This window comes from Dipodomys merriami, unplaced genomic scaffold (genome assembly GCF_024711535.1).
Source record: "Dipodomys merriami isolate MVZ:Mamm:240054 unplaced genomic scaffold, mDipMer1.0.p SCAF_2, whole genome shotgun sequence".
NCBI lineage: Eukaryota > Metazoa > Chordata > Mammalia > Rodentia > Heteromyidae > Dipodomys > Dipodomys merriami.
This window is the reverse complement of record NW_027203381.1, coordinates 72,100,176-72,121,686: the sequence shown is the minus strand read 5'-3', so window position 1 is coordinate 72,121,686 and position 21,511 is coordinate 72,100,176. Positions and strand designations below refer to the sequence as shown.

Sequence of the window (21,511 nt, the reverse complement as noted above, 5' to 3'; positions counted from 1 at the left end):
ACTCCACATAGAGCTCCCCTATGACCCAGCAATCCCACTGTTGGGCATTTACCCAAATGTTCACAAACAAGACCACGCTAAAGCTATCAGCACGACTATGTTTATTGCATTATTTACCATAGCTAAAATATGGAACCAACCTAGATCTGTTTCTATTGACTGATTTTTCACCTGTCTATAGTCCATGTTTTCCTGCTTCTTGATACATATAGAATTTGTGTGTGTGTGTGTGTGTGTGTGTGTGTGTGTGTGTGTGTGTGTGTGTGTGTGTGTGTGTGTGTGTGTATGTGCTGGTCCTAGGGCTTGAATTTAGGGTTTGAGTGCTGTCCCTGATCTTTCTTTGCTCAAGTCTAGCATTAGCATTCTACAACTTGAGCCACAGCCCCACTTCCAGCTTTTTTTGGCGCTTAATTGGAGAGAATCTCACCAACTTTCTTGCATGGGCTGGCATTGAACCACAACTCTCAGATCTCAGCCTTCTCAGTAGCTAGGATTATAGGTAAGAGCTACTGATGCTTGTTCATGTAGATTTTTTTTCCTCTTCGGTCGTGGGGCTTGACCTCTGTCCCTGAGCTCTTCAACTCAAGGCTAGTGCTCTCCACTTGAGCCACTATGCCACTTTCGGTTTTCTAGTGGTTAGTTGGAGATAAGAGTCTCACGGACTTTTCTGCCATGGCTAGCTTTGAACTGTGATCCCCAGATCTCAGCCTCCTCAGTAGCTGTAGCTAGGATTACAGGCATGAGCCACTGGCACCCTGCTTCACATAGAATTTTTTAAGAGGGTACTAGACATTGTGAATGTTACATGGCTGAATACCTGGATTTTTTGTTGTGTTTCTTTAAAGATTGTTACATTTCTTTCAACTAAGCAGTTTAGTTACTTGCAGATCAGCTTTTACAACTGTGTTTTATATAATTTAGCCTTATTTCTAAATGTGGTCTTTCTGGGGTCCCTCTGCTCAATGTTCCAGGTTTTTAATAAGAATTCTCTATTGCAATTAGTGAGAACATGAGTGTTTCTAAACTCGAAGCTCTAGTAATTGTTCAGCTTAAATTTCTCAGTAGTTTTTACTTGCCAGTATATTAGAGTCTTTAAGGATGTTAAATCTACATAAAGATTCAAGAGAGGATTTATATATACTCTGGAGTTCTTTCTCTGATACTTTGATCTGTAACTATCATTTATCTCAAGTTTTCTTTATTATAGTTTCCATCTCCTGAGTTAGCAAGAGGACTGTACTCTGCTTGACTTTCTTTCATCTTTTGCTTAGGTTAATAAGCACAAGATGCAATCTGGGGAAATCTTGGAGCATATTTATTTTCGATCTCTTTAAGATCACAATCTTATATCTGCATCTCAGTGCTTGAAAGCATTTGTTTCATAGACTTGATCATGTTTTCTATTATTTATGGCAGGAGACAGTGTGGTAGTGATTTCTTAGTTATGATTGGATGACCTTAACATTTAAAAAATGTAAACTTTGTATTGGATAACAAAATATAGAAATATAGTTTGATGAATCTTTATTAATTGAACACACCATCCTTCAGATCAAGAATGTTGTTAGTGTTCCATTTCTAATACTGATACTTCCTAGAGGGAAGAAATATCCTCACTTTTATAAATAAAATAGCATTTTTTGTTTTCAATGTTATCTAGGTAGAACTATTGTACATGTGTTTTTCACTCAGTTTTGTGATTGTGAAATTCATTCATACTTTGTGTATAGTTGTATATTATTTATTCTTTTTCCTAAAAATTACTTGTATATAGGGTACATATACAGGTACTTAGGATACATATACTTAGGGTATATACCTAGAAAACCAATCTATAAAGTCCCTGGAGTTTACCTCTGATTTATACATATCTTGAAAGAACCTACCTCATTCTTTCTCTACTGAGATTACCCATCATCATTTGTTGCCATCACCAAAGCAATTGCCCCCCAAATTGATTTTTAGTAAGCCTTCTTGCCCTCTTCCAATCAATTTACTACATATTTTAAATGAGACTTTTTACTATTATGTGAACATGAAAATTCTTCCTGTGAATATGCATATGGATGAATTTTTTGGTGAATATATAAGATCATTTTTGTTGAATGTGTAGTATATCTGGGATGAAATTTCTGTGCTAACTCAACAACCACCAAATTTATATAATTAGTTCACATCTTTCTTCTGAATGCAAAACATAATTATCTAAAACTGCTTGACATCTCCATTTAGAAGCATCTCAAACGTATCATATCCCAAACCATTTGTTCTTCCTTATAGGATCTTTGAATCGGTAAATGACTTCTTAATCTATCTAGTTGCTTAAGGGGTCATTTATAATAGTCTTTTTTTTGACCCTTACCAGTAAGCTAGTCCATTAAGTCTCTGGAGTCCACCTCTGATTCATACATATCTTCAAATTATCCCTCTCCTTCCCTCTTTACTACTATTCCTCTAGTTTATATCACTATCATTTATTGCTTTGACCAACGCAACTGCATCCAAAGTGGTCTTCTGTAACCCTTTTTGCCCTCTCTCAATCTATGCCATAAAAAATCAAGTAAGCTTTTAAATATGTAAATCAGATTCTACTTAACAGTCTTTACTAGCAGACCATTGACCTTAGAATGGCTTTCAAATTATACTTTGAAATGTACAAAATGGCCAATGAGAGCCAGCCTGGTCTAGCCCTGTCTAATCACAGCCTAAAGTTTCTGCCCTACATTCCAATCAACAACTTACTTTCAAGTTTTAGAATACTCCAAGTTATTCTGAGGCCCAACTTCACACACAAGATTTCCTTAGCTGGAACATTCTTAAATGCCTTTGATACATAGTGTTTTAAGCTCTTCTGAAAGAGAGAGGGGGGCTTTTCTTTGATACTCCAACATGAATCCACCATTGTATCCTTTACATTTTTTTCTTAGTAGCACTCACCAAAATATATGATTTAATGTTTCTTGCTCTTATTGCACTCTCGGTGGACTGCTAGGTTTGTTCCTGTAAACAAACATGGAGCCTGTCGCTTTGAAGACATTTAATAAATGCTTGTTTAACAATACATGACCCCGTAAAAACTAGAAAGGTCTATAGGGTCAGCGTCAGGCATGTCTCTGCGTGCTAAATTTCTTGTGTGTGTGTGTGTGTGTGTGTGTGTGTGTGTGTGTGTGTGTGTGTATGTGTGTAGGGCGGTGTATGTGTGGGGAAGCGGGTCAGTTCCTTTCCTTGATGACCTTTATCTGCAAATTAATCCATTAAGGCCCTGGAGTTCACGTCTGATTTACACGTCTAGATAGAAGATATCCAGAAGGATACCTGCTTGCTTTAGGCCCTCGTGAGAGACAGACTGCTTTCAGACATCGGGCGGTGGGCGGAGGAGATTAGCTTTAGTTTAGTCTTATCCCCAGAAGACTACGCCATCACCCAGAGCAGGTGCCTCCAAAGCCGTCCATACCTCCTGGAGGGGGCGGGACGAAGGCGACCCAGGAAGTGGGCGTGTTATTGTGTGCTTCCCACAGATCCCGATTGGCCAGAGCGAGTAGGGGCGGGGTTTGAGTCTGCCCGCGCTAGCCACGTTGGAAGCGGGACAACCACGCAAAGAGGGTGCTCCCGGCCCACAAGGCCCTGCGCGGCGCGTCACTCGGAGCGGCGGGTCCTGGCGCGACAGGTACGGCCCGGCCCGGCACGGCCCCCTCAGTCCTGGTCCCCTCCTGGCTCGGGGTTTCTGGGCCGCTGGCTTTACCCTCCTGCCTTCTGCTACGGCCTGCTTGGGGGCAGAAACCGAGCCTGAGCCCGAGGAAGGGAGCCGGGGACCCCGCGTCGTGAGGCCGCGTAGCTCGGGGGTGGATGTGGGGGTTAAAGGGACCCGGTCCCCGTCCTCCTCAACGCGGGTCTTAGGACCTGTGGGCCGCGCGGCGGCGGTTGCTCCTCGACTGGCCTGGCCGGGGTGAGCACAGCCCAGGGGCAGGCTCCTGAGGAGGGACGGTCATCCCGGGCTGCTACCGAGTGGTGGCGGGGACTCCGGATGTCCGGTCCAGACTGGCTGCTAGGTGGCCCCGGAGAGCTTCAGGTGACATTTCCTGCCTGTCTCGGGCAGGGCAGGACCTGAGTTGGCGTCTTGTGGGCTTTGAATGAGCCTGGAGCGGAGGTTGGCCCGCGCCGGCGCTCAGAAACCCCCCGAGGCCCTATTAGTGGCACTTTGAGAATTCGTGTGGTTAGAAGGGAGACGAGAGCAATTAGCTCGGCCAGCAGAACTCTCCACCGGGAGACCTGCCACCAGCTGTTCTGAATCCTTGTGCGGCGGGGGGGGGGGGGGGGGGGGGAGGAGGGGGGAGGGAGGGGGAACGGGAGAAACAACAGCAGTTTTAGACTTTTTCCTTCTGCTACTTAGCTTCCTTTGTATCATACCTGGGGCAGGGGGGGCGCTTCATAACCAGCCCCTCCCTATCTATGCCTGCCTGTTCATCCCAGAACCAGTATCCGCCACCAAAAGGGACATGAGATTCCCAGCGAATAGCTGGAAAAACCACTTCTTAAAAGTCTGAATCACATTCTGTACTCACACGCCAAGAATGTAAGGAATTTGGCAACAATTCCTTAAGCGGTACCTATGATTTCTGGTACATGAAAGTTCAGAATCGACATTTGTGACTACGCCCAAAGTTAATGAGAAGTGTACACATTTCCTATTGAGAACCATCACATCAGTTTAGTACCTCCCTCCTCCCCCATAGTATGTGATGAAGTAAATTTTAAGTAGATTTTATGTTGGTATATGAGAGTCTGGTATAGGAGTGTCTGATCTTCCTCTCCATGTACTTGAGTAAAAAGTTTGGATATGTTGAGAGGCAGTGTCTCTATAGGGTTGTTAGAATTAATCTTTTTTTATTTTTTATTTTTTCATTATTTTATTTTATTTGTGAACATACTGTACAGAGGGGTTACAATTACATGGGCAGGATAATGCGTACATTTCTTACCAAGCATTGCAGCCTCCTCCTTTGTTTACCCTTCACATCCCTTCTCAGCCTCCTCCCCCAACCCCCCCCCAACGTTGTAAAGCTCATTTTCGACATAACTTGTACTTCGCATTGTTGCAACAGGTGTTAAAATTAATCTTAAATTTATTTTCCTATTAACTTGTTTAGGGATTGAACAGATTATTTAAACTTTCTGGGCTTGAGTTTCCTCAAAGGAAAAACGAAGCAATACTACCCAGGTTATTTGGAAGGTTTAAGTAATGTGTATAAAGTGCCTGGTCCATAAAGAATAGTCAGTAAATAGCAATATCGAATAATATATCATCTTTAGTGCATTGCAAGGCATGTAGGGTGCTTTACAAGATGAGGTGAACGCTCTTAGTATCTTAAAAAAAATGAGGCCAGGTGCTGATGGCTCACATATGTAATCCTAGCTACTCAGGAGGGTGAGATCTGAGAATCTTGGTTTGAAGCCAGCCCATGCAGGAAAGTCTGTGCGCCTCTATCTCCAATAAAGTCAGAAAAAGCCTGAAGTGGTACTGTAGCTCAAGTGGTACAACTTTAGCCTTGAGCAAAAGCAGCTCAGGGACAGCACCCAGGCCCTGAGTTCATGCCCCAGGACAGGCACAAAAAAAAAAAAAAGAAAAAAGAAAAGAAAAGAAAGAAAGAAGAAGGGAGAGGGAGAGGGAAAGAGGAGGAGGCGAGAGGGATTGAGAGAGAGAGATAGAGAGAGGGGGAAGGAGGAACTATTATTAGTTGCCATAGTTTACAGGTGTGGAAATTGAAGTTTAGTAAGGCAAAGCTTGCCCAAGTTTATACGAGAGAGAAGTGGTAGAGCCTGGATTTGAACCTGGGCAATCTGGTCCCATGCAGAATGGGATCCTCTTAACTGCCTTCCTCTTAAAACTTAAACACTTATGTAAGTATTATTCAAAACTTAGTAGTTAGATAGATTCTATATTACTGTTTATCCCCCCTTATTGCTTTTTGAGGCCGATACAGCACTGTAATGTAGAGATGAAAGAAACTTGGGGCTTAAGTGCTAGTTGTGCCATATATTACCAATGTGAACTTAAGAAATGAGACTTAGTTTCCTCGTCTCTAAGATGTGTTAATTTTGTGGTCCTGAACAAGTGTTGTGGTCTAACACATTTGTGTATGTGTTGGGTGTCATGTTTCTAGAAGTGAATCTAATCTATTGTGGAGTCTTAAATACACTATGCAGTGCAAATGCCAATGATAGGAGGCTTATACTAGAGAGACAGAGGGCGTAGGCAAACCATCAAAATAATTCTGATTGTTCTTGGTCCCCCTTTCTTCTCTCCACCCAATCTTTTCCCACCCAGTGCATCACAGTTAATATAATCAACTAAGAGAAAGAGATCTGCCCCTACCCAGTCTATCATATTTACACAGTCAAATCCCCAAGTTAAATCCCCTTCTTATTCCAACAGAATCTTTTAATAAAATAACATGTTAGTGCTTCCTAGACTTTGATACTGTTGCCTATGTAAGCTAATTTGATAAGCCAAAGACATTTAAAAAATACAGCTCTCCAGAAATTTTCATGCACACATTTAAACGAAAGAAAACGATTTCAAATTAGGAGAAAATCTTACTACTTAAAAACTCACCTCACAGATATTGTTGCCAATAATATAGGGCAAAAGTCAATTCAAAGACCAATATTTGGAAAGTGTAGAAGTACAGACGCTATGGAAATTTAAGAATTTTGAAAGTGGTATTTGGGTTTCAGAAGTTTAGGGAATGATGAACTAAAAAGTGACCCCATTATAAAATGTCTTTATCTTTAAAGGGATAATGAAAGGATTTGGCTGTGAAGTAGATAAGAAAACTACTCATATTTGGGTTTAATTACTTTCTGAGAGGTGTCTTCCTAATATTGTGGGTCTACAGTTATTGCCTAACAAGCTTCTGAAAAAGAAGCTTGTTATAAGCGATACTTACTACTTAATGATACTAGAGTTGTTAACCCTGGTTTGTCATTTTGGGAATTTATATTTCTGAGACTTTATAGATGTATCTAGATCCTAATTTGGGATTTTTTTCTCCCTCAGTTGCAATTGGGGAAAGAACAGGTCACACTACTCAGATGGCCTGTGAATTTTCTACTATCTAAAGGCAGGTATTGCATATATACACATTTTTATTGAACTCTGGGCCTGGGTGTGCTGTCCCTGAGCTCTTCAGCTCAAAACTAGCACTCTACCACTTTAGCCCAGTGCCACTTCTGGTTTTCTGGTGATTAACTGGAGATAAGAGTCTCGTGGACTTTCCTGTTGGGAGAAAATGAAAGAAGAGGCGACACTGTTCAAAAAGAAATGTACTCATTACTTGACTTATTTAACTTCTTTATAATCACCTTTACAATTAAATAAATAAATAAATTTAAAAGGAAAAATAGAGCAATGTCTTAAAATTTTATCTGTGGCTCTAAAAAGAAAAAAGCAACTATTGCTACCCCCAAAGCTTCCTGTGCAATTGTTGTAATTGGAAAAAAATTAAAAAAAAACTAAACTAAACCAAAACAAACCCCAGACTGTTAAGGCCTTTAAACTGCCTGGATTCTTTTTTTTTTTTTAATATTTTTAAATTTTGGTCCCTGAATTTTTTTTTTGCTCAAAGCTAGCACTCTACCATTTGAGTCACAGCTACACCTCTTGCTTTTTTGTAGTTTATTGAACATAAATGTCTCAAGGACTTCAAACTGCAATACTTATATATCATCCTCTTGAGTAGCTAGGATTACAGGTATGAGCCTCCTGCACCAGACTTGCCTGGACTCATTAATTATATTCTAATCCTAGCTTGGCCTTGATATGGACAGATTATTATTTTTTTACTAGCACAGTTCAGATGAGATACAGGGTTTTATTTTTGTTTTTAAAATATAAGAATCCAGGGGCTAGGAATGTGGCTTAGTGGTAGAGTGCGTGCCTAGCATGCATGAAGCCCTGGGTTCAATTCCTCAGTACCATGTAAACAGAAAAAGCTGGAAGTAGCACTGGCTCAAGTGGTAGAGTGCTAGCCTTGAGCAAAAGAAGCTCAGGGACAGTGCCTAGGACTGTTCAAGCCCCAGACTGGTTTAAAAAAAAAAAAAAAAAAGAATCCAAAGTCAAAATTTAAAGGGTGAAGGTAGTGATGTGTTTATTGAGAAAGGACTACTTTTCCTAAGGTGATTAGGTTCATCTACAAAGAAGTAAAATCTACTGTGTTCATTGAACATTGATCCCAGTTTCATAACTGGTTTGAATGCTAACTCAAATTATTCTGGGGGAGAGAGATTTAATTTTTTTCTCTTAAGAAAAATGTTTACTGGAGCCGGGCGCCAGTGGCTCACGCCTGTAATCCTAGCTACTCAGATCTGAGGATCGCGGTTCAAAGCCAGCCCAGGCAAGGAAGTCCATGAAACTCTTATCTCCAATAAACCACCAGAAAACCAGAAGTGGCTCTATACCTCAAGTGGTAGAGTGCTAGCTTTGAGTTGAAGAGCTGAGGGACAGCACTCAGCCCCAGAGTTCAAGCCCCACGACCAACCAAAAAAAACAAACCAGAAAAACGTTTACTGATAATAGAAACAATTCTCTGATATCTTTTAAGGATTTTGACTGTTGGGATATTTCTTGTTATTATTTCTCATACTACTATGTAGTAAGAATATCAAATATGCAAAATGTGTCTAGTTTTTCTTTAATAAAGTGGACAGCAAACTTTGTTGTCTTTGTTCTTTTTTTTTTTTTTTTGGGTCCAGTCATGGGGTCTGAATTCTGGGCCTGGGCGCTATCCCTCAGCTCTTCAGCTCAAGGCTAGCGCTCTACCACTTGAGCCACAGCGCCACTTCTGGCTTTTTTCTTTTTGCTTATGTGGTGCTGAGGAATTGAACCCAGGCCCTCGTGCATGCTAGGCAAGCGCTCTACCACTGAGCCAGCTTCCCAGCCCATCTTTGTTCTTTTTGAGATAAAAGTTTTATGAACTTCCCTGCCCAGGCGGGCTTCAAACTACAATCCTTAGATCTCAGTCTCCTGAGTAACTATAATTACAGATATGAGCCATCGGGGCCACCTAATACTATGTTTTTATCTACTAGGCAAGTGCTCTTCCACTTGAACCATGCCCCAAATCTACTGTTAAATATTAAGAATATGGACAAATGGAACTGTAAATCACAACCTCTTCTCACAATAATTCCCTGAATGGTTACTGTGTAGTAGGGTAGTTCTGGAGAGTTTTATATTTAAATAATAAATACTTGAATATGAAGTAAGACTTTTTTTCCCCTTTTTATGCTGAGGCCAAATGTTGCAGTTGTGACTTAATAAATAACATTCAAGAAGGGTTTTTATTTTTCCATAGATGTCATTCCATCAGGGATCCCAGTTTTCTCCTGATACTGCTTTTAAGAGAAAAGAGAGCCAGGTTCAAGTGGCTCATGCCTATAACCCCTAGCTACTCAGGGTCTGAATCAATTCCTCATTAGGAAACTGAACCAATTGGTTTTCTGTGGTTCCCTCCCCTCCCTTCCTCTCCCCTCCCCTCCCCCCTTTTCTACTCCTCTCCTCCCTTCTTTCCCCCTTCCATTTCCTATCATTTCCCTTCCCTCCACCTCCTCCCTCTCCTCCCTGCCTTTCTTCCCCTCTCTCCCTTTCCTTCTTCCCTTCTCTTCTCTGTCTCCCCTCTCCTCCTCTCCTTTCCTTCCCTTCCTTTCTTCTTTTTTTCCCCCACTTCCCTCCCCTCCTTTCTTGCAATTTTGTGTGTGTGTGTGTGTGTGTGTGTGTTACTGGGGATTGAATTCAGGGCCTCACACTAGCTAGAAGGTGTTCAACCACTTAAGTCACATCTCTAGCCTCTCTATGGTTTTCTTTTTAATATATTGTTCATATTTTCATTTGGGGAATGGGATAAAAATATTGACCTAGCAGAAGGTAAAAGTTAATTTAGTCTCAGAGATCGCTGAAATTTTATCAAATTTTGAATCTTTATCTGTTGTCTTTGCTATTAGTAAATAAGCACTTAGTGACATTGTACTTTGTTGACCTGACAGTTATTTATCTCAGATGTAGACTTGTTTTAATTCAATCATTTTCAAGTATATCCCTGAGATGATAATACAGTAGTAATTTTGGAATTTGTTAAAATTAGAGATTCTTAACTACTAACCTACAGGGGACCAGAAATCTGAATTTCCAACTAAGCTCCCAACTTCTTTTATAAGGTTGTATTGAGTATTTTTATCAAAGCTTAAGTATTTACTTGATTGCTTTCAGAACCAGGCCTGTGAAATTTTTGTCTCTGTTTTTGTAAATCATGTCTACAATCCAGTAAAAGAGACTAATTATGGCCAATTTTTTGTAAAAAGATTGAGAACAGCTTTATAGCAAGTATTCCTCTTTTTTTGGGGGGGGGGGTGGTTAGTCCTGGGACTTGAACTCAGGCCTTGATGCTGTGTCTGAGGTTTTTTTTGCTCAAGGCTAACACCATTTGAGGCACAGTCCACTTCTGGCTTTTTGGCTGTGGGCTTGCTTCAGACCATGATCTTCAGATCTTAGCCTCCTGAGTAGATAGGATTGTGGGCATGAGCCACTGGTACCAGTCAAGTATCCCTTTCGCTTTAGGATTTCTACTAAATAAAATTATTCTCATATTGTGAGAATAAAGTATGCCTACTGTGAAACGTTGTAAGCACTTAGAAAGTTACAAAATAAGAGTCATCCATAGTATTCTTTCTTAAAGGGATGAATATTATTCTGACATATATACAAAAATTAAATCTGTGAGCTGGGCACCAGTAGCTCATACCTGTAATCTTAGCTTCTAAGGAGGCTGAGATCTGAGGATTTTGGTTTGAAACTAGTCCAGGCAGCAGAAAAGTCTATGAGACTCTTACCTCCAATTAACTATCAAAAAAGCTGGAAGTGAAGCTGAGGTTCAAGCGGTAGAGCACCAGCCTTGAGCGCAAAAGTCCAAGGACTAGTAAACGCAAACACACACACACACACACACACACACACACACACACACACACACACACACACACACACACACACACACACACACACACACACACACACACACACACACACACACACACACACACACACACACACACACACACACACACACACACACACACACACACACACACACACACACACACACACACACACACACCCCCTCTATTTTCATTAGGCTAGGGTTCCATATTTAAACTTATTGAGATCAAAGATTATCAATGCTTTCAAATTCTTGGAAAAATTGCGAGATTGTTTTGAGAATGGTATTTATATGAGCTTTTGTTTTTGTTTTGTTTTGTTTTGGGTCCGGTTGTGGGGCCTGAACTCTGGGCATGGGCACTGTCCCTCAGCTCTTCAGCTCAAGGCTACCACTCTACCGCTTGAGCCACAGCGCCACTTCCGGCTTTTTTTCTTTTTGCTTATGTGGTGCTGGGGAATCGAACCCAGGGCCTCATGCATGCAAGGCAAGCCCTCTACCACTGAGCCACCTTCCCAGCCCCATGAGCTTTTGTTTTTATTTATACTTTGTAGAATGCTGTACAGACATACAGAATCAAATAGTAGTAAGGCTTGAACTCAGGACTTTTCCTTGGCTTTTTTTACTCAAGGCTGATGCTCTACCACTTGGGCCACACTTCTACTCCACTTTTTTTTTTTTTTTTTTTTTGCCAGTCCTGGGGCTTAAATTCAGGGGGTCTGGGCACTGTCCCTGAGCTTCTTTTGCTCAAGGCTAGCTCTCTACCACTTGAGCCACAGTGCCATTTCTGGCCTTTTCTGTTTATGTGGTACTGAGGAATTGAACCTAGGGCTTCATGCATGCTAGGGAAGCATTCTACCACAAAGCCACATTCCCAGCCCTACTTCCATCTTTTTGATGATAAGAATCTCATAAACTTTACTGTCTGGGCTAGCTTCAAACCACCATCCTCAGATCTTAGCTTCATGAGTGTGTAGGATTATAGAAATGAGCCACTGGTGTCCAGCTGCAGATGTTTTTTTTTTTTTTTTTTTAAGCTAATTTGTTAAGAATTTATGTCATTTTGAAATTAGTATTCCTTGACTGCAGTTGAACAGTTTTACACATGCTTATCAGCTTTGACTTTAATTTTTATCTAATCCAAATTGTTCGTTTTGTTTTAGGTCTTCTTTGTCAGTTAAAATGTCTACAATTTTATCTGCCTCCATTATTCGTGTCAGAGATGGACTGCCACTTTCTGCTTCTACTGATTATGAACAAAGCACAGGAATGCAGAAGTACAGAAAGTATTTTAAAATGCTCTCAAAGAAACTTGCTCAACTTCCTGATAGATGTACACTGAAAACTGGACATTATAACATTAAGTAAGATTTCAGTTTATTTTATTAGAATCATTTGCCTGATAGCTATCATTTTAATGATGTTTAGTTGGTTGCAATAGAAATTAGTGTTCAATTAGTTTAACAATCATGTTCTGAATTTATGATAGTCATCCTATTATCAACCTTTTTGTAGATTCTGTACATTTATATCTAGCTTAAGAAAATTTTATAGTTTTATAGATTACAAAAATTTTTAAAGTTGTTTATTTACTGGAGTGTTTACATGCCTAGGATTATAGCAGGCAAACTGTAATGGGAAATACAAAAATATAATAGTTGATGCCTTCCCTCCAAGAACAGAAGAAGCATATATTCTAGTTGAAGGGGACACTTAATACTATATTCTATATGAAGGAAATAAGACTAAGTAATAGAATAGAGTGTGACTTTATCTCCGGTGATCAAGGTTTCTCAGAAAGGGTGATATTTGAGCAGAGACCTAAAGAATGAGAGAGAATATAAAGAAGAAGAACAAGGCTGAGATAACAACCAAGGGAGAAGCCCTTTGTATATATCAGAAGATGGAAAGAAAACCAGTGGTAAGCATTGTGGACAGTTAATAGAAGAAGTTGAGGCATGATGGATTCTATTTATTTATTGAACCTAATGCAGTAGAAAACCATTGGGGAGTTTTAAGATGGAGAGTTATATTAATTGATTTTGGCTTTAATTTATTTAATTACATAATTTAATTTAATTAATAATTTAATTAACTTATTTTAGCAGCTCTGAAGAGTGAACTCTTAAAAGAGAGAGAGAATAGAAACAGATTAGCTGGAGGACTTTTAGAGAAGTTTAGGAAGAGATGACAGTTGTAACTTGAACTAGGATGATAATGAAGAACAATAGTTGGATTTAGGGAATAATACCAGTAGATTTTTCTTACAGATGAAGGGATGTGAAGAAAAAAGAAAAACTAAGAATCATGTATAGGTTTTTGGCCTGAGAAACTATATGCATAATGGGGCTGAAATAAAGAGATTGGAGAGAGTAAGTGCATTTCATTGGTAAAAATCAAGAGTTTTGTTAGTAGCTGTAATATCTGAGTTGCCCATTGGACATCTAAGATAGGCAACTGGATATATGTGAATCTTAAGTTTAGTAAAGAGGATATGTGAATTTAGAGTTGGGAGTCACTTTACAGTTTAAATTAAATATGTAGGAATAGATTATACTACTTGAAAACATACTATATGAAACAATTAGAGAACAGTTAACTTTGGAGTAGTTCTGTACTGATTATGTGTACAAAGAAAATCAGATAAGGTCCAAAAAAAAAGAAGAACAAAGCCCATGTGGGATATAATAAACAAATGACTTTGCTATTAAGACGACAATATCATGTCCAGAGGATTTAAGATTTACACAGAATAGAGGGCATCTAGGCAGAGAAGGGGAAGGAGAATAAGCAAAATGTGTGATTTAGCAAGGTAGGTGCATTAACCTGCTTGGCTTTGTATTAGTAGATGGTGATTTAGGGATAGCTACGAGGCATATGTAATGATTAGTATCAGACCAGATCCTGTATTGCCCTCAGAGTTCAGCTTGAGGAAGATCACTGTAGCCTAACAGGTTATAGGAAGCTATTGCTACAGGTTTAAGTACATGACTTGATAAAAAACACTTTCAAGACAGTGGAACATAGGTGACATGGAACGTTTAAGAGGAGAGATAGGGATGAAGGGTCAACTGCTTATTAGAATGTGAAGTAGAAAAAATGATAAAGAAAATGCCAAATAGAAAGACAGATCAAAAGAAGAAATGATCAATCCTTTATCAGAGATAAAAAGTAAGAGGGACAATGATGATCAAAGCCTGGATTTGGACTGATAATGTCATTGTCAAAAGTGAAGTTATTAGAATGGATAATGGGGAATGAGGAAGAAGAGAAATATAATGACACTCCATGTGATCATTTAAATTCAGCTATGGTAAGACAGTCCAATGGCAATAAGATAGAGATTTTGGAATCATTCACATAGAAATTGTGATGGTGGAAATGCCCACTGAATTTAAAGAAATGCCCAGAATAGAACCTTAGAGAATGTCCACAATTACTTGGATCATTCAGCTAACAGTAAGATAGATGAGATGTTACGTTTAATTGGGGTTTTGAGGATTTAAATAGAAAATGTATTGATGGTTGTAAAGTATAACTTCAATGATTTATTAGCCTACTACTATTTTGAGGGGCAAACACCTGAAATATTTTGGTATTTTATGTAATACACTCTGTTATTACACTGGGTTATTACACTGAATTTCAGTTATTGTATAATGATAGAGCCAGATACCAAAATTATGGGAGATAGGCTTGTATATTATCTGAATGTTATAGGTAGCTTGGCTTAAGAAAATAAAAAAACTTTTTGGTGTTTTTCATTATTTTGCTTTATTTTCTTTAAAGTAGTAACTGTAGTAAAAAAAATTTATGTATTCCCTTTCCATTTAAATATGGATTCTACAGTTTGTATTATTTATTTTTGCCCCAACTTATTCACACAAAGGATTTGTGTTAATTTGCAAAAATAATAATCATAATAATTCAAAGGAGAAGTAATCAGATGAAAGGAAAATGAAGGCAGGAGAATAATGAACTTAGGTAACATTTCCTTATAGTGATGTAAACTAACTAGTTTTCTGAGAAAAGGTCTGCAAATACTGTTCTGTGTTAGTTTCCTTGTGGCCAAAGTAGAGGTGGGGATGATCAGGATTTAGTTAGGATAAAAACGTTCTCCATGTTATTGAGACCTGGTACATAGAAAGAGATAGCATTTGGATAGCATTTCCCTAGCAGCTATAGTAGTAACCTTTTTATGATTTTTTTCTAAAATTTCTTGGTATAATACAAAAGGCTTTATGAGAGAAATGGCTTTGTTTACATATGGGATAAATTAACTGAGGTCTAATCTGCTTGATCCAAAAATACAGTTTTAGAGATACCTAAAGGATGAATTACAAGGCTTTTTTTCTTCTTCATTATTGGGATTTTGAACAAAAGGCTTCACACTGCTAGCAGGTACTCTACCACTTGAGGCATGCCTTCAGCCCCTTTTGCTCTGGTTATTTTTTGAGGTAAGTCTTACTCTCCTCACCCCTTGGCTTGCCTAGACCATGATGCACTATTTTATGTTTCCTGCTCTAACTGGGATATGCCACTGTATTTGGCTATTGATTGAGATGTGGGGGTCTAATGAACTCTTTTTCCAGGCCATTTTAGTCCTCCTGTTTTTTTGCCTCCTGAGTAGTTAGGATTGTAGGAATGAACTATGAGAGCACCTGGCTAAGATTACGTGGCTTATGTCCATGCACTGAGAAACATTTATGCATGTTATTTTTGAAGCCAGACTTTCAAAAAACAATTTTTAGTTATAGTTCCTGACAAGAACCTAAATTTCATATATTTTCTATCATTGGTAAGAGGAGTAGTTGGTTTTTAGTCTATTTTCACAGTATATGGAAGTGAATCTAGTCTGAAATATATAAAATTGGCAATTTTTTTCATGTAAAGATAAAACTCATGAGATCTACTGTAGCACAGTCAGAAACTGGCACCAGACTGCCGTCTTCTTTCTTTGTCATGTTAAATGCCTCTTTCCTTTTCATTTTGAACTATTTTTTTCCTCATTACTACTATATCATTTCTATGACCTCACTCCCTTCACAGTTATATGGAGAACTTGTTGGAGTGCCTTTTTCATCATTTATTAGAATTTCTTATTTTAAAAAAAATCCATTTGCTTGTTGTTACTAGATTGTAAGTAATTGAGGAAATTGATCTGCCATGACTTACACTAGTTTTGATTTCTCATTTTTTTAGCACTGTCATTATAAAATTTGTACAGAAATTGAGGTACCAAGGTTTGTAGGCATGACTCAGTGGTAGAGCACCTGCCTAGCAAATGTGAGACCCTGAGTTCAAATTCCAGTATTGCCAAAAAGAAATTGAGGTATCACAGTAATTAAGTGTATACTTATGGGCTAAATCAGGTAGTACCTCATATTAAATTCTAGTTGACTGGGCAGGAGAAGAGTAGAGTTTTGAGGAAAAAAAATCGGGGAGTAACATTTAAAACTAAGAACATGCCTGTAATTTTCTCTCCCCTGTGTGTAGGGAATTGATGAATTTCATCTGGTTGGAATGGCCGGACACTTCACTTTGGCTAATGGAGCCTTGCAGATGTTACAGTAGCTGCTAAATGAGGGATGAGGGATGGTGGTTTTGGGAGTTCGCAGTGTTCAGAGTGCCATTGGAAGTAAGTCTTCATTTTCTCCAAGGTTACAGCTTTTGAGAAACCTTGTTGATAGGGTTCTTGATTGGGCACGGTAGGGTAGAGCATGAGATAGCCAATTGGTGATTTACATAGTAATATTAAAGTTTTTGTATATAAAATTTTAAGAAATTCATATTTCATTGGTTAAAGGATACCTTCCTGAAGTTGTGATATATAATGGATAAATTTTAAAGTTGGTTAAAACAATAATTATGAGCATAGGATAGTTGAGTTTTGTCATTAGAGACCTTAAAATTGGTGATTGGCTTAGGAGGTTAAAAATCAAAGTTTGTATATTTTGAGCTCTCTTATAACATTGAGACATTAGTTTTATGAAAAGACAAATAGTCTTAGGGAATTCAGTTTGAACTCCATTATGAATGTTAGTACAAGAACTACAGTTCTTAGTTTTTTCATTGACAATTCCAGGTTCTTCCTGTCCTTTAGGGTTCACTTTTTCCTTCATTGTTCCCAAACTGCCACCTCCAGCTAGGAATACTATTTTAGGTCTGCCTGTCTTTTAGTTTTATTCTCTAGCCGGGCTTGTCTTTCATTCTTTGTTGGTATTGTCTGATTATAGGAGTAATAGCTTCAACAATAACCAACTTATTTAGCACCTGCCATTTTCAGGCACTTTGTTTAACATTATTATTAAATTTTGGAACAGCTTGTGAATGTCTAATAAATAAAACTCTTTCTCATTGCTGGGGGCAGACACAACTCATACAAGCTTAAAAAACAAACAAACAAGTATTGTGAAGGATAGAGGTGTAGTTGTCTTATAAGATGTTGCTCTCAGGAATCTTAATTTCTATAGCCTCTTGCCTTTTATAGATAGAGGTAGGTATTTAGGTATCCTCCATAGACTGGGAAACACTGCACTGCTTACTTCATTCTGCCTGGGGAAATCCTCTTCTTCTCTGTTTCCCAAATAGGACTTTGGTTTTGTTATGTCATGATCCTTTTCTGGACTAACCATAATAGAGGGGATGAATATTCTAAATGGCTAGGCCTAGACCATATACTTGCCTCGTAGTTTTTCCAAAGGCAAAGAAAATTAGGTTGTTGGGTAGATAGTTATTATAGACCACCACCCCTATTTACAGATGATTCAAATGAGATTTAAAGATTTAAAAAAACCCTTTAAAGTTATAAATCTAATAAATAGTATATCTGAAGCATAGTCTTGGCTTTAGGATTCGTATTATTTTCTTTCTCTTTTGGGGGGGGGGGTCCGGTCGTGGGGCCTGAACTCTGGGCCTGGGCGCTGTCCCTCAACTCTTCAGCTCAAGGCTAGTACTCTACCACTTGAGCCACAGCGCCACTTCCGTCTTTTTTTTTTTTCTGCTTATGTGATGCTAAGGAATTGAACCCAGGGCCTCATGCATGCAAGGCAAGCTTGCTCTACCACTGAGCCACCTTCCCAGCCCCGTTGGATTCATATTATTTTATAGTAAAAGAATTACTGCTCTATTTTTTCTAATACCACTTTTTGGTTTTGTTTTTGTTTGCCAGTCCTGGGGCTTGAACTCAGGGCCTGGGCACTGACCCTGAGCTTCTTTTGCTCAAAGCTAGTACTCTACCACTTGAGACATAGAGCCACTTCCATTTTTTTCTGTTTATGTAGTACTGAGTTTATGTGGTACTGAGGAATTGATCCCAGGGCTTCGTACATGCTAGGCAACCACTCTACCACTAAGCCACATTCCCAGCCTACACCATTTGAGCCACAAAGCCACTTCTAGCTTTATGTTTATGTGATACTGAGGTTAATTTCACTTTTTAAGGAGAGAGAAATTGACCAAGTAAGTAAAATGATTATTTTAGAGAAACAGTGAAGAACAGATTATTCAGAAAGCCTAAAATTGAGATGCAGCAGGAATTTGATTGGGAGGAATTTGAGGAGAGCAATACAATTCCCTAATAGTTACCAAGTTATTTGGGTGAAGATAACTTGTGTATCTTACTTGGTTCTTTTGTCTTATTACTAGCATTGCATTGCTTTGCTAATGTACAGGTTTTGAGGCCTGTGTATGTTAAATAGGCTCTTGTGTACTGACTGGTCTAGCAAGCTAATTTCTTTCTCAGTACAGTTTCTTCAGGAAAATGAGATCTAGGTGCAATAAACTTCACTAATACAACTGATAGATATGTTGAAGATTATCTGTGTAAGCATTTCTTTTTTTAAAAAGTTAGTTTATCCTTTAGGGTCTAGAGGTGTTCGGGTAGTGGGAAATGATGGATTAGAAGGTATAGTAGCTGCATAAAAAGAGATGAAGGATGTCAAAAGCAAATTTTAGTTGGTTAGTTTTATCCAGGCTCTGATGGTATAATCATATGTATTCCTCTAGCTCTTTGTTATAAATTGCCATTCCCTGGCATACTGCATATTAAATAAATATTTTTACATATAATGAGATTTTAACTAGTGGCTAAAATGGTTCTTGTATTAATGGGATGATTTTATTTATGAATTGGTTTGAAATTCGACCATATAAGAAAAGAGTAAGCAAGAAAATACATAATGCCTGGTATGATGCTGTATGTGGCAGATAGTGTTAACTTTGCTTTCTTCTGGTTTACATCTCCTTTCTGTCCCACTGATAGAAAAGTCTTTTGTGTTCAATTTTTTATTCAACATATTTGGTAATAATAAATAATAAACATCATAAGGCATGCTAAAAATCATAATGTCAAACCTTGTCATTAATATTTTGAAGTTTATACATATTATTTTATTGGGACAGTGGAAGGTACTATTTCAGAAGTAGTATTTTTATTATACTTACCAATTTTAACAGCGGTATGTGCTAGGGAACTAGGAAGGCTATTTAGAGGGCAAATGTGGCAACAAAAAATAAGCAGGTTAACTTTTATGTCATACAAATATTATTTCTATGTTTATAGATACTTTACTATGTATCTTTTCACTTAACTTGTTACAAATATGGTTTTGTATGTTTATCTCTGTTTGTGGTACAGGAGTTTGAACTCAAGGCCTAATGCTTGCTTGGCTTGCTTGCTCAGCTAGTACTTTACACTTGAGTTATACTTCTAGTGTGGCTTTGTGCTGGATTTTTTGGAGATGGAGTCTCAAGGATTTTTCTGCCTGGACTTCTGCTTCTCTTTTCTTTTCTTTCTTGTGGGCCGTGGAGGTTGAACTCAGGGCTTGGGTGCTGTCCTTGAGCTCTTTTGCTCAAGGCTAGTGCTATACCACTTTGAGGCACAGCTTCACTTCTCATTTTTAAGTGATAAATTGGAGATAAGAGTCTCATGGGGACTTTCATGCCCGGGTTTGCCTTTAAACTGTGATCCTTAGATCTCAGCCTCCTGAGTAGCTAGGATTATAGGCATAAGCCACCAGTACCCAGCCAGGTATTAGTTCTTGAATAGCTGGGATTACAGGTATGAGCCACCTGTATCCAGCTTATTTTTTTGTTTGTTTAGTGTGTATGTGTGTGTGCCAAACTGGTTCTTGAACTGAGAGCCTTGAACTCTTGCTTGGCTTTTTCATTCAATACTGTTATTCTACCATTTGAGTCATTTCTCCATTTCATACTTTTTGCTGGTTAATTGAGTTAAGAACTTCTTGGATTTGGACTGGGAAGGTGGCTCAGTAGTAGAGTGCTTACCTTGTATGCATGAGGCACTGGGTTGGATTCCTCAGCACCACATAAGCAGAAAAAGCTGGAAGTGGCTGTGGCTCAAATGGTAGAGTGTTAGCCTTGAGCTGAAGAGCTGAGGAACAGCATCCAGGCCCAGAGTTCAGGCCCCACAACTGAAAAAAAAAAAAAAAAAAAAGAAAAAAATCTCTTGGATTTACCTGCTTAAGTAGCTAGTATTACAAGCACAAGTCACCAGTTCTTGGTTTATCTTGATTTTTTTTTTAACTCACTGTTTCAGCACTGGTAATTTTGGCAGAGAGGGACCCTATCTTTGACCCTAGCTTACAGACCTAGAAGATAAGTAGATTTGTGCCTACTGGGTTAAGTGATATTCTGAGGGGAAGATTATTGCTTTCACTATGTAGTTTGATATAACAGGCCGGAATCATCCCAATAATGTCAGTGTTTCATTGGTGATGTGTCAAGTTTCTTTGACAGGAAGTGGGAATGTGGCTTAGTGGTAGAGTGGTTGCCTAGCATGCATGAAGCCCTGGGTTCGATTCCTCAGTATCACACAAACCAAAAGCCATAAGTGGTGCTGTGGATCAAGTGTTAGAGTGCTAGCCTTGAGCAAAAGAAGCTCAGGGACAGTGCCCAGGGCCCTGAGTTGAAAGCCCCAGGACTGGCAGAAAAAGTTTCTTTGATAGCTTGTATATGAAATTATAAAAATCCTACCTACTCAGAAAGTTAAAATCTGAGGATCATGGTTTGAAGCCATCCTGAGACTCTTATCTCCAGATAGCCACCAAAAAGCCAAAAGTGAAGCTCTGAGCTTTGAGCCAAAAACTAAGAGATATGGCCAGGCACTGAGTTCATGCCTCAGTACAAGCATACACATGCACAGAAAATACTTAAGTAAAATGTCAGAAAAAATTGAATGTCCAAAACCATTTATTTGTTTAGGTGGACGTAGGTATTCCAGTATGACTTGGACATGTGATAGAATTAGCTTTTCAACATAGCAATTTGAAGGGGTAAAACCCCTGTGTAGAGGCTAGATTTCTACTAGCCTTACTTGTTTACCATGTACCTGATCCTGAAATGCAAAAAGAAGTCCCTATGCATGTGCCAGGGAAGAAAACTAAAGATGTCATGAGTTAATACATTCCTTAGTCAGAGAAAAACTGTAGCTAGAAAGACCAAATCTTTTTGGCAACAAAGCTTGAAAGTGGCAGATATTTTTTAAATGTTTTTTTTTTTTT

At 38.7% G+C, this 21,511-nt stretch overlaps 1 protein-coding gene across 7 annotated transcripts in view; it reads left to right on the top strand.

Moving 5' to 3' along the window:
* Positions 1-3,590: 3,590 nt before the first annotated feature.
* Positions 3,591-21,511, top strand: part of Sec22a (SEC22 homolog A, vesicle trafficking protein) — a 54,549-nt gene continuing 36,628 nt past the window's right edge. For 3 of the 7 annotated variants that reach the window (XM_070030059.1, XM_070030055.1, XM_070030061.1), the window contains exons 1-2: positions 3,591-3,667; positions 12,152-12,352. In XM_070030059.1, the coding sequence (XP_069886160.1) occupies positions 12,171-12,352 (182 nt within the window). In that variant the 5' untranslated portion in view covers positions 3,591-3,667; positions 12,152-12,170. Of the gene's footprint in view, positions 3,668-3,914; positions 3,947-4,050; positions 4,070-7,057; positions 7,122-12,151; positions 12,353-16,490; positions 16,627-21,511 lie in introns of those variants that run through there. The other 4 variants (XM_070030057.1, XM_070030058.1, XM_070030056.1 and 1 more) reach the window with 4 other exon arrangements.